Source organism: Antennarius striatus, chromosome 19, assembly GCF_040054535.1.
Source record: "Antennarius striatus isolate MH-2024 chromosome 19, ASM4005453v1, whole genome shotgun sequence".
Classification (NCBI taxonomy): domain Eukaryota; kingdom Metazoa; phylum Chordata; class Actinopteri; order Lophiiformes; family Antennariidae; genus Antennarius; species Antennarius striatus.
Window position 1 is genome coordinate 709642 of NC_090794.1, and position 12859 is coordinate 722500.

At 52.0% G+C, this 12859-nt stretch overlaps 2 protein-coding genes across 2 annotated transcripts in view; one reads left to right on the plus strand and one right to left on the minus strand.

Moving 5' to 3' along the window:
* Positions 1-921: 921 nt before the first annotated feature.
* Positions 922-5207, minus strand: taf1b (TATA box binding protein (Tbp)-associated factor, RNA polymerase I, B). The gene is made up of 14 exons (XM_068342440.1): positions 4988-5207; positions 4503-4601; positions 4064-4151; positions 3879-3976; positions 3706-3798; positions 3503-3608; positions 3254-3419; positions 3081-3180; positions 2868-3015; positions 2578-2784; positions 2410-2497; positions 2266-2336; positions 1598-1826; positions 922-1510 (listed from the first exon to the last, which is right to left on the minus strand). Exons 1-14 carry the CDS (start codon positions 5003-5005, stop codon positions 1324-1326), a joined length of 1698 nt encoding a protein of 565 aa, XP_068198541.1. The 5' UTR covers positions 5006-5207; the 3' UTR covers positions 922-1323.
* Positions 5208-6612: 1405 nt separating this feature from the next.
* The window catches only part of adam17b (ADAM metallopeptidase domain 17b), a 6267-nt gene continuing 20 nt past the window's right edge, over positions 6613-12859 (plus strand). The window contains exons 1-18 of the mRNA XM_068343024.1: positions 6613-6922; positions 7688-7820; positions 7889-8022; positions 8103-8191; positions 8364-8544; positions 8683-8813; positions 8884-8970; positions 9072-9182; positions 9270-9414; positions 9492-9583; positions 9671-9823; positions 9904-10103; positions 10628-10731; positions 10805-10939; positions 11010-11140; positions 11212-11379; positions 11472-11528; positions 12287-12859. The exon at positions 12287-12859 is cut by the window's right edge and continues 20 nt beyond it. Of these exons, the coding sequence (XP_068199125.1) occupies positions 6835-6922; positions 7688-7820; positions 7889-8022; positions 8103-8191; positions 8364-8544; positions 8683-8813; positions 8884-8970; positions 9072-9182; positions 9270-9414; positions 9492-9583; positions 9671-9823; positions 9904-10103; positions 10628-10731; positions 10805-10939; positions 11010-11140; positions 11212-11379; positions 11472-11528; positions 12287-12682 (2535 nt within the window). The 5' untranslated portion in view covers positions 6613-6834 and the 3' untranslated portion in view covers positions 12683-12859. The remainder of the gene's footprint in view (positions 6923-7687; positions 7821-7888; positions 8023-8102; positions 8192-8363; positions 8545-8682; positions 8814-8883; positions 8971-9071; positions 9183-9269; positions 9415-9491; positions 9584-9670; positions 9824-9903; positions 10104-10627; positions 10732-10804; positions 10940-11009; positions 11141-11211; positions 11380-11471; positions 11529-12286) is intronic.

Below are 12859 nucleotides of genomic sequence, written 5' to 3' on the forward strand. Positions count from 1 at the left end.
CGTTACCTGGTGTCACCTCGGCACAGAGATGCATTCACATGCGGCTGGTTGATTCCAGCTCCCAGACAGATTATTTTTAGCGTGTCCTCAGATGACTGGAGCTTCAGAGGAGAGGATGCTGGGAAACGTTCCGCCGCATAACCCCCCCCCCCAAAATAAAACGTAATCAGACGTCGCTTGACGTCATGTCTCGTGTATCAACGTGAAAAAGAACGTTGTCTTCTCGAAACGATCAGCTGACCTGGAACGACCCCCCCCCAACCAGAGGGACACGGACCGGGATGCTGGCGTTAGCGTGTTAGCAGACGTCATGTTTTCGCGGTGACGTCACCTGACGTCACCGCGAAAACACGGCAGCCCAATAGACTGGTCACATGGGTGTTTTCAGGGCGTCGGATCATCCATGGCGACCCCCCCTGACCGACGTCTGACCGCCGGATGTTTCTGGATTCTCTGGACGGCGAATGGCAGACGTCAAAGTGGCGCCGCAGCAGCAGGGTGTGTGTGTGTGTGTGTGTGTGTGTACGGATACACTAGTGTGTGTCTTCCCCTGGTGTTCACTGTGTGTCACTGCAGCCCCCCCCTCGGGTTTCTTTGTCTGTTTTCAGCAGATTTTGGTCGGACAAAGACGACCTGAGTTGAACCTCAGTGGCAAGCCGCCGCTGCTGCCCCGCCCCAACGGCCCCGCCCCAACGGCCCCACCCCTTACAGTAACCCGGGACGACGAGTTTCTGCAGTTTAGAAAATGTTTAAAATCTTAAAATGTTTTTTAAAAAGACTCCCATCATGCCGTGATGCATGATGGGATTAGAACCCATACCAGCACGTGGCTAACCCCCCCCAAAGCGTGTTTGATCGGATTCATTTACGTCACTGACGCAAAAGTTTAACGTTAACAAAACAACCAAACAGATTTCACTTTAACAGACGATTTAATCAAAGATTCATTACAAAACTAAACATTTATAAACTTATTTTTTCTGTCTTTAAAGGAAAAGTTGACAAAATTACAGTTCTCTCGTGAAATATTCATCGATGGAAAGACTTGTGTCCAATGGAAACCAAACCGCTCAAAGAGGCGGAGCTTAGCTTTTTGAAATACTGTCCAGAGAAAAAGGGGCGTGGCCTCTTTTCCCTTACTAACGGTGACCTATCACACGTGTCGAGCAGCGACGTTTGTGGTCTGAAGCGGGTTAGGAGCTCCAGGTCTGTGGGTTAGCGGTTAGCGGCTAACGGCTACAAGCTGCCTGTGAGGGCGTTGCCGCTGAGAGGTTTCATCTTCCTGTTCTGTTGTCAACTGGTTGCTCCAGGTTTTCGTCTGTGTTAAGGTCTGGTCCTGGACCCCCCTCTGCTCCTGGACCTCCTGCTGAACACCCGCCTCTCCACCGTTAGCACCTCCTCGTACAGGATCGCCGGCGCCACGCCCAACAGGAAGCAGAAGAGCTGCAGCAGCCAGACGAAGGAGCGCGGCAGCGTGGGCTCCACCTCGGCGTAGTGACTGGAGCAGCTCCTGTGGGGAACCAGGTCCTGGTTAGCGGGTCCAGAACCTTCTCCGCCACTCTAATCATCTGTTTATGGTCCTGGAGGCGGGGCTTACCGGGCTTTGCAGCGCCTGAGTGCCGGGTGCCAATACGTGGCGTTTAGGGGAGTCTGGACGTCCTGGTTCAGGGTCACGACCCCGTCCAGGGTCTTCAGGTGCAGACTGGGTCCGTCCGCCCCCTCCTCGTCCCCCCAGCAGAACCTGAAGCTGGAGGGGGAGACCCGCTCGACCCCCGCCGGACGAGAACTCAGCTTCTCAAAGCAGAGCCGGACCTGATCCGCCACTCCTGAGGAAACAGCCGAGCGTTAAGTCCCAGAGGAGACTGGAATTCAATCAGTAACGACTTACAAACAATTCAACCAACAAACAATTCAACTTATGAACAATTCAACTTACGAACAATTCAACCTATGAACAATTCAACTTATGAACAATTCAACTTATGAACAGTTCAACTTATGAACAATTCAACTTACGAACAATTCAACTTACGAACAATTCAGCTTGTGAACAATTCAACTTGTGAACAATTCAACTTACAAACCATTCAACTTCTGAACAACCTCTAGGGACCAGTTGTGTTCATAGGTTGAGGACTGGCTGTATACTGAAATTAGTCTGGGTACATTTGTTATTAACATGTCATCACACTTCCTGTTTATCACACCCTGAGCATCATGGGAGCTGTTAAAGCCTGGACTAAAACAGGCTCCCCCGTCACCTACTCATCTTCTTCGTCATGACGATTCGCTCCTTCTTGTTGGCGGACAGCAGGCGGTCGGTTTTCCACTGTTTCCTGCGGGTCCAGAAACGCGTCAGTGAAGAAGAGACACAAACAGGACGTGACTCCACCCACGCCCCCGTCTCACCTGGCGGTCCGGCGCTCCTCCCTCTGCTGGGCACGGGTCAGAGTGTCCTGCAGCAGATGGTACCACGCCCTCAGGTCAAACACGCCCCCTGCCACACCCAAAACATCAGAGGCGGGGTCAACCTGAGGTCAGGAAGACCCGCCCCCAACCTGAAGGCCGATTCCTCACCTGAGGCGTCCGGGTCGCCCCCCCCGCCGGACCACTCCGTGTGGTCGTCCAGCCCGAACAGCAGCTTCATGGTGACGATGACGAGGGCGGCGGCCTGGAGGTCGTAGCGCGGCAGGGCGGGGCGGGTCAGGCGGTCGCAGGTGAGCTGCGTTTCCTCCGCCATGCCGGCGACGCCCATCAACCTGCAGACCCACGGGTGCAGCTCGTCTGCACACAGGAAGAGAGGACGACGATGATCATGACGATGACCCTTCATGGGGGTGTCCCATTGGGCGTGCGGGGGCGTGTACCGGGTAGGTTGAGGTCCGTCAGGTAGCGGAGGCTCAGCAGCGCCGGGTGCAGCAGACTCTGGCAGGTGATTGGAGGAAAAGCAGGAAGCTGCAGCACCTGAATCAGAGACTCCGCCTCCTGGTGGACTTCCTGGTGGGGCGGGACTTTCTGAGGGGACAGAGAATGAGTACCGATCCGGTTCTGATGGGTTCTGTTTCTGGTGGGTGTCTGACCTCGGCTCTGAAGATGAGGGCCCCGGGCCCCTGGAGCCGCATCTCCTGGGGGAGGTCCTGGTGGGCGTTGACGTATGGGACGTGACCGTCGTTCACCAGCCTGGAAGCGAACACATGACCCGCTGTGAGGGGGGGGTTCTCCTCCTGCGCTGGGCGTACGGGCAGCTCCTCACCTGAGCAGGTCGCTGAGGGTCAGCGGCTCGCGGCTCCAGACCAGCGCCAGGTGGAGCAGCGCCAGCGTCCGCCTCATGCTCATCAGGCCGCGGCTCCGCTTCAGACGCCGCCCCCGGTAGCAGACGGCGTCCAGCGGGCCAGAAGCCAGAGACCAGTCGGAGCTGTCTGTGGGGGGGGAAGGAGGTCTCCATCAGAACGTTCTGATGACGTCATCGCCCCATCACATCTGACCGTGATGATGTCATCACCTGCATCCGATCTGACGGTGCTCGGCGTCATCGAGTCTCCGTCCGTGTCGGCGGTCGAGAACCCGGACCAGTCGGTGGCGCTGTCGGACCCCGAGTCCGGAAACCTCTGAGAGGAGGAAGACGGGTCAGCAGCCGTTCACTGAGCTCTACTGTGTGTGTGTGTGTGTGTGTGTGTGTGTGTGTGTGTGTGTGTGTGTCCTCACCAGTTTAAACTGGGAGCTCCTCACTGGCTGGCGGGTGTAGGCCTGCCCAGTCTTCTGCAGGTAGAGCCTCCACAGCTGACACAGAACGTCATCCTGAAACAACAAGCCGCTCGTCATCACTTCCTGTCCACACTTCCTGTCCAACATGGCCGCCGGTGACATCAGAACCACACCTTGAAGCGAGGACTGACTCCCAGCTGGACCAGAGCGCTGGCCTGGTTCCTCAGGATCATCTGGAAGCCCTCACAGACCATCCACTGACGCCCGCCCTCTGAAAAACAAACGTCGCTGTTTGAATAAACTTTATTTAGTTGGTCTGTATTTTCGTTTGCGTGTGATGTGATGACAAAACACCGACCAGGTTGTTTGGTTCTGGGTGTTCTGCTGACAGTGGAGATCCTGCTGGAGCTGGCGGTCACGGCCCGGTCCTCCACCTCTCTGGTTCTCTGAGGAGTTCAGACACATTTTCAAATCACAGGTGGAACCAAACCCTGGACCGAGTTCAGTCACACAGCGCCACCTGCTGGCCGGAAGGAGAACTACAACCAAGGAGGAAGAAACACCCTCCACAGAACGGAGCTGGTAGTTGATGTAAATATGAAGACAAACATTTAAGGGAGGAATAAATAATAACGAGTGATGATGATGATGATGAAGGTCTGTATGCATGTTTTCATTGTTTTTCTTATTATTATTTGCATGCGTTGATTTTCTCACATCACCACAAAAACGAACCTCTAATAAGTCTAAAAGAAACCCGATCAGCTGATGTTGTTGTTGTTGTTGTTGTTGTTTACCTCGATGACGTTGTGACAGGATTTGCAGTAGAAACAACCCTCGTCTGAAACTCCCCAATCCACCTCTGAGCACTGAGAACAGGGCTCGCTGAAGCCGCCCTGAGCCAACAAACAGACAAACAAACAAACACTTTTAGACACAGAGATGAACAGGGCGGTTTCAACGTGACGTCACTGTCAATCAACACGTATCTTCCAGGTTAGCTAGTAGCTAACGCTAACTTCGGGGTAAAACATAGAACTCGTTCCGTTTCGGTGTAAAATAATCGCGCCGATTGTTCGATTGATTCGTTAAAAAACCCGGAAATTCATCCCGAACGTGTTTGAAGCTGTTTTTAAATGTTAGTCTCGTTCAGTCCGGTCAGTTTCCACAGATGTTACGTGACGTTTGGTAAGAAGGCTAATGCTACGCTAGCCGCGGGGAGGAGCTTCCGGCGGGTTACCGGAGCCTTAACGGACTCTACGGGTCCGGTTCCGTTCGTTACCGTGTAGTCGTCGTCCATTCTGACTCAAAAAAAAACAAAAAACAGGGATCCGGCCAAACGCGCTCACAACTCCGCCGATTCACGCGTGGGAGCGCTGCCTGGTGTTTACTTCCGGTTCTTCTTCCTCTATGGTTTCCTGTGGCCTAGGCGCTCTGCTGCCACCACCAGGTCAAGTCTTGAACTACAACGGTCCAGATATTCTGACTTGGAGTTCTATTAATTGTGTTTCCTCTTTTTTTACTTGTTTCGTTCTATCAACAATAATTAGAGATTATTTGATTATTTTGAACTGAAAGAGATTTAATTTGATTACATTTAAATACAATACTCTCTGCCTCCTGATTGGCTGATCATGTGACTGAAGAATCATAAAAAACCAGTCCCGTAAATCTGGATGACATCGGTTTTATTATTAACCTGATAGTTATGGTGTAAAAACTAGATATTACTCATGGACATTTTCCTCGGGAACCAGATCGGGAGCTTCAGAAATAAATCTGATAACCGAACGAATCAGTTTTCAGCTCAGGTCTGATCTCAGGTCAGTCTGGATCATTATTATCTGTTCAGTCACGATTTTCTTGTGTGTGTGTGTGTGTGTGTGTGTGTGTATTGTGTGTGTATATATATATATATATATATATATATATATATATATATATATATAAAAATATTCAATTGTACTTAAAATACAGTACAATAATAGTAGAGGTACTCAAAAAGATCTGCCATATGTATTTATTTTCTGTATTAACGTTCATAACACTTTAATGTCATCGCATATTAAATATCCTCTTATGTATTCAGTGTTGATATCATAATATCTGCATTTGGGACGTAACGTGAAATTTTAAATTAGTACAAAATGTAAATCCTCCAATATAATAACATAGTTATTATACTTGATTAAATTTACGCATTTATCACTTGTGTAGACTAAAATAATTTTGTTACAAAGCTGACTATAATTACGTTTCTCGTGACTTATAATTAGCCTGTATGTTCAGATTATTGTGTTTATTGTGTATTACTGTTGTTTTTGTCTGACTTTGAAGTGAAGTTCTTATTTCTGTGATTTTTCCTTGTCTTGGGTGTTTTGTTGTTTTTCCACTGACATCTGTAGTAAAAGCGGATTCGGATGAGATCAGCTGTTATTAATAGAGCTGCCAGATGTCTCTCTGTGATTCTCTTACATAAGATGGACGTTGACTTGTTGACTTTCATCTTTCATTTGTTTGTTGCGTAAATATGACAAGTTTAATAAAAAAAACACTTTAAAAAAACCCAGGAAGTGAAAACACACTTAAAAAATTGTTGAGAAGCTTCTTGGAGTCCAGTTTGACGCCCTCGTTCGTCAAGATCGCGTTAATACGAGCACATCCTGACGAGGGACTTTCAAAATACAGTTTTGATAAACAGTTTTCAAGGGACGTTTTTAACAACTTTTACAATTATTACTGATAAGAATGTAAATACAAATCCAAGACGTACTTCAAACTAATTTTCGCCTTTGTTTTTAAAATGTTAGACGTTTCCTCACACTTTTAAAACTGTTTCTAGCTTGACGTGATGCTCTTATTGTGAAAACCAATTGCTTATTTCCGGTGCACCTCCTCGTGTTCCGGCTAACTTGATCCGATCGCGCAGCGTCTTCCTGGTTTTGCGGAGCAAACGCGTTAAAACCAACCGGGTTTTACCGATCCGGTTCCGTCCAACTTGACCCAGAATGAGTTTTAAAATCTAGACTTTATCTGTCGGTAAAGTCGTGAATCTGATGCCTCCGGACCGAACCGAGCCGCCAACTTTCCTCCATCCAGTCCGTCCGGTGAACGTCCGTCCGTCGCGACATGAGGCGACGCGTCACGGCTTTAGTCGTTCTCATCGTTTTAACGGAGGCCGCGGTGCCGCCGGTGGACACCGGAGAGGAGCCCTACGGTACGAGAGGGTTTGGTTTAGTTTAACTTAGTTAACTTAAGTTTAGTTTAAGTTTAGTTTAGCTAAGTTTAGATTCGTTTGTTTTAGCTTAGTTAACTTAAGTTTAGTTTAAGTTTAGTTTAGTTAAGTTTAGATTAGTTTAGCTTAGTTAACTTAAGTTTAGTTTAGTTAAGTTTAGATTAGTTTAGTTTAAATTAGTTAACTTAAGTTTAGTATAAGTTTAGTTTAGTTAAGTTTAGATTAGTTTAGTTTAATTAGTTTTGGTTTGTTTTACTTAGTTAATTGAGGTACTTAGTTACAGTTGTCCTCTGCTGTGAAAAAACTTATCAAGAAGAGAAGAGAATAAAAGTTTGGAAGTGAGCAGGGGCGTTCACAGGATGTTTGGTTGGAGGGGTTTAAGCTGATGTAATGGGGGGGGGGGTCACACATAAACTTCTCCAATCAAATACTTTAACGTCTGTTGACATAATTGATTGATTGGTTGTGGTGTAATCCATGAGTAATTACATGAGAAAGTTTGGAGTTACATCGTTCTCGATTTTAAGATTTTCAAAGATATGTACGGAAAAATAAAAATCATGTTTACATCATTTTAGGTGACAAATATTGGAACCATAAAATGGCTAGTAAACTGTTAAAAACACATTTTACTGTACAATAATTCAGAATAAATAATATATCAAATATATAGATTATATATGTATAGTATACATCTATTACATGTGGGTACCCCCCTCTGAGCGTGGAGCTCTTCTCCCTCTGCAGCGTCTCTCAGGTCGATGCTGGACGCCTTCGACGTCCTGCCGCTCTCCAGCCTACAGACTCACTCCGTCCGGCGCCGCGAGGTCGAGTCTCAGACCCACGTGGAGAAGCTGGTCAGCTTTGACGCCCTGCAGAGGTCAGAGGTCACTCCTCAGCTTGTCTGGTGGCGTTGCGGCTCGCTGACGGTGTGTGTGTGTGTTGCAGGCGCTTCAGGCTCTACCTGAGGACCAACGACCAGCTGTTCACCGACGACTTCAGGGCGGTGGTCGTGGACGAGGACGGGCGGGAGCGACGCGTCCCGGTCAACAGACACAACTACTTCACCGGACACGTCGTCGGTAGCAACCGCTGCTATGACAAGCGCTGCGTATCAACGGCGCGAAGAGGAAGTAGCTGATGGCCGATGTTTGTGTTCCAGGGGAGGAGAACTCTCGCGTTCAGGCGCACATCGACGACCACGAGTTCTCAGCTCACATCCTGACCCACGAGGCCGAGTTCAACGTGGAGGCAAGGCTAGCCAGCTGCTAACGCGCTAACAGATGCTAACAGATCAACCAGCAGGACAAGTGTGACGTGACCACGAGCTAATCTGTTCACAAACGCTATGCTAACTGTATACTTGCTATGGCGTTGCCAGCATGCTAAGCTAACAATGCTAACCTGACACTCTTCTTCTCAGCCCCTGTGGAGGTTCACGTCGGCGCCCCCCGATGGCCGTCTGCTGATCTACCGCTCAGAGGACATCAGGAACCTCAGCCGCCTGCAGCAGCCGTCAGTCTGCGGCTACGTGACCTCTGACCCCAAACACCTGCTCCCCGACAGCGTCAGAGCGGCCATGATGGAGGACGAGGGGGAGGAAGGTGGGTCCGTCTGGACGGACGTGAGCAGCACCGCTTCACAGGAAATACGAGCTTTTATTGTGACGCGTGTTGCTATACGTGACCTGATTGCTGAGTCATGACGCGTTACTTGTGGTGAGTCATGTTCTGTCCCGTCAGACTGGGGGCCCCGGGGGCGGCGCCAGGCCCCCGAGCGCCTGAGGAACACCTGCCCCCTCCTGCTGGTGGCCGACCACCGCTTCTTCAAGCACATGGGCCGGGAGGAGGAGAGCACCACCCTCAACTACCTGGTCAGCAGGCTCCGCCCCCCTCGCCGTCACCCCCCCGTGGCGTTCCCGCTCTGACCCGTCTGTGTTTCAGATCGAGCTGATCGACCGGGTGGACGACATCTACAGGAACACGTCGTGGGAGGAGGGCTTCTCCGGCTACGGCGTGCAGATCCAGCAGGTGAGGAGCATCATGGGAACGCCACACGGCGAGCTGTGAGCACGAGTGTGTGTGTGTGTGTGTGTGTGTGTGTGTGACGCGCGTTCCGTGTGTGTCGTCAGATCATCATCAAGAAAAGTCCGACGCCGGTGGCGCCGGGGACGAGCCACTTCAACATGCGGGGGAGTCCGGTGAGGCGGCGTGACGTGTGGGACGTGAAGAAGCTGCTGGAGGTAACGGGAAGCGCCGCTTCCGCTCTCATTGATGCTAACATGAAACGCCGGCTGAGACTCCGCCCCCTCTGATGGCGCCCCCCGCAGCAGTTCAGCGCCGACATCGCCCCGAATGCCTCCAACGTCTGCCTCGCCCACCTCTTCACCTACCAGGACTTCGACGAGGGCACCCTGGGGCTGGCCTACGTCGCCCCGTCCAAACCCGACATCGCCGGCGGGCTCTGCTCCAAAGGTAAGCCCCACCCCCTCGCCGCCAAGCCCCGCCCACAAACAGAAGGTCATTCTGGCGTTTTTTTTCTTCTTCTCCAGCCTGTCCGTCGTCGTCCAACGAGCAGCAGGCGATGTACCTCAACACGGGTCTGACCAGCACCAAGAATTATGGGAAAACCATCCTGACGAAGGTGGGCGGGGCTTGTGATGGCGAAGGCGCCACCAGACTGACGATTTTCGGCGTCTAAACAGCGTCCTCCTCTGGTCTCGCCCGTCAGGAGGCGGACCTTGTGACGACGCACGAGCTGGGGCACAACTTCGGAGCGGAGCACGACCCGGACGACATCCCGGACTGTGCCCCCCGCGAGGACCAGGGGGGCAAGTACGTCATGTACCCCATCGCAGTGAGCGGCGACCACGCCAACAATAAGGTAGCCGCCGAGCGCGCCGCGGGTAGGGGGCCGGGATGTTGGTGACGGGGGTGGTGAAGGGGGCGTGTCCTGTGTTGCAGCTGTTCTCCGACTGCAGCAAGCGCTCCATCGTGAAGCGTCTGCGCGCCAAAGCGCCATCCTGCTTCAAGCAGCGCAACGTCAACGTGTGCGGGAACTCCCGTGTGGAGCAGAGCGAGCAGTGCGACCCGGGGCTGCTGCACCTCAACTCCGACCGCTGCTGCACCCCCGACTGCAGGCTGAGGCCCGGGGCCCAGTGCAGGTGAGGACCGCCGCGCTAACGCCACTAACGTTCACCTCGGCGTGGACACGCCCAACCTGAGGTCTGATGACATCATCGCCTCCCAGAAACAGTCCAACAACGCTATCAGTCAGTTTGGAATTGCTAACAATGATGGTAGGCTATTGGAGATGCTAGCAGTAGTAATGCTAGCAATTATGGTCGTCAGCTTGAGATGCTAACATTGATGTTAGTCTATTGGAGAATGCTAACAGTGATGATGCTAACATTGATGTTAGTCTATTGGAGAATGCTAACAATGATGATGCTAACATTGATGTTAGTCTATTGGAGAATGCTAACAATGATGATGCTAACATTGATGTTAGTCTATTGGAGAATGCTAACAATGATGATGCTAACATTGATGTTAGTCTATTGGAGAATGCTAACAATGGTGTTGGTCTGCTGGAGAGGCTAACTCTGAGATTAGCCTGCTAGCTTACCCCACAGTGAGGCCTTTGGGGGCGTGTCCTCCGTGTGACGTGGGCGGGGTCTGTTTCCAGCGACAGGAACAGCGCGTGCTGCAGAAACTGCCGGTTCGAGTTGGAGGGTGAAGTCTGCCAGGAGCCAATCAACGCCACCTGTAAAGGCCACTCCTACTGCCAAGGTGAGCTCGCTGGCTAACCGCCGCCACCTCGTGTAGGGGGCGTGGCTTGACAGAGGTGTGTTTGTGCGGACAGGACACAGCAGCGAGTGCCCGCCTCCGGAGAACGCCCCTAACGACACGGTGTGTCTGGACAGCGGACAGTGTGTGGGGGGGGAGTGTGTCCCGTTCTGCCAGGCGGTGCTGAATCTGCAGCCCTGCGCCTGCAACGGTAGCCTAGCAACCCTACACGCCGGCTCTGGCGTCTCGAAGGTGGGACTTAAATCCGTCTCTCCTTTCAGAAACCAACGCGTCGTGTCGAGTCTGCTGCCGCGGCGCCGGCGGCGTCTGCGCCCCCTACCAGGACGAGACCGGCAACTTCCTGTTCCTGCGTAAAGGGAAGCCGTGCACCGTAGGCTTCTGCGACGGAGCGGTAGGTCTCACCCCGTCTCCGTTACCTCCCCCGCGTCTGACGGGTGTGACAGGAAGTGCCCCCGCCCACAGGGGAAGTGCATGAAGCAGGTGCAGGACGTGGTGGAGCGTCTGTGGAACTTCATCGACAAGCTGGACATCAACACCTTCGGGAAGTTCCTGGCCGACAACATCGTGGGCTCGGTGGTGGCGTTCTCGCTGCTGTTCTGGATCCCCTTCAGCATCCTGGTGCACTGCGTGGTGCGTCCCCCGCCGCCGGCACCGTCTCAGGTGGTACGTAACCGCTTCCTGTTGATCGCTGGTGGTGATTGGACCTTTCTGACCGTCCTCAGGACAAGAAGCTGGACCAGCAGTACGAGCAGAACACCAAGTCCCTGTTCTTCCCCAGCGTGAGTATCACAGGCAGCGCCGGGACAGCCAGAGGGTCCATGAGGACCAGAAGGACCCCTGTGGACAACACGGGTCCTTCTGGTCCTCATGAACATGCCTGAAGTACATGGGTAGGTTAGGCCTTGATCTACTCTCCTTTGGTGGTACGTGCTGATTGGTTGTTCAGTTCACTGTCCTTGTGTTCTGATCTACCGTCTCCGTTACAGTTGTGCGTACTAACTAACCAACCAACCAACTAACGAACCAACTAATGAACCAACTAACGAATCAACCAACTAACTAACGAACACACTAACTCACTAACTGACCAACTAACTAATAAACTAACCAACTAACTAACCAACTAACTAACGAACACACTAACCAATTAATGAATAAACTAACCAAATAACCAACTCATGGATTAAGTAATGAACTATCTAATGAACCAACCAATTAACTAAAGGTAACTAACAACTAACATCCAACTAACTAAAACTTAAAACTAATTAACTGACAACTAACTAGCTAACAACTTACAATCAACCAACAAACTAAAACTAAGTAACAACTAACTAAAATAAACTAAAACCAGCTAACCAATGAACTAGCTAACAACTCCCTAAAACTACCTAACTAACTAACTAGCTAACTAACTAGCTAACAACTAACTACTAACAAACTGATGATCTCAGTGGTTGAGGTGTTTTGGGGTCACCTGGGGTCTGTCTCTGGGTCCGGACTTGATCAACAGGCGCGTCTGTGTTTCTTTACCCAGAATGCCGAGCTCCTGAGCAGCCTGGAGTCTGCGTCCGTTCGTATCTTCAAGCCTCCCACGTTCCCCGGCGCCAACAGCGCCGCCGTCCTGCGTTTCCAGCCGTCTGGCCCCCAACAGACCAGCACCCCCCCGTCCTCCGGCTCCGCCCCCAACCTAGGCCACGCCCCGCCCTACCCGCCGCTGGACAGCCCCCGCATGGCCACCATCCAGGAGGACCCCAGCCTGGACCCGCACCTGGACGAGGACGCCCTGCAGGAGGCATTCGGGCGCCCGGCAGGGGCGGGGGTGGGGGCGGCGCCACGCTCCTTCGAGGACCTGACGGGTCGCAGCGGGAAGGCGGGGCTGTACCGGCTGAAGAGACAGGAGCGGGTTGACACCAAGGAGACGCAGTGCTGAGACGCCCCCCCGTCCTCGACCCCTGACCTCACCTGTAGGGGGCGTCAGTGCCGGTCTGGGTGGGTTCAGAAGGGACGCTTGTTCACCCGGGTCAACGGAACCCGTTTCCAGTCGGTTCCGTAGGAGGGGGCAAATGAAAGATCGGGTTCTGTTTGGACAATAAACTGTTTAAAGTGA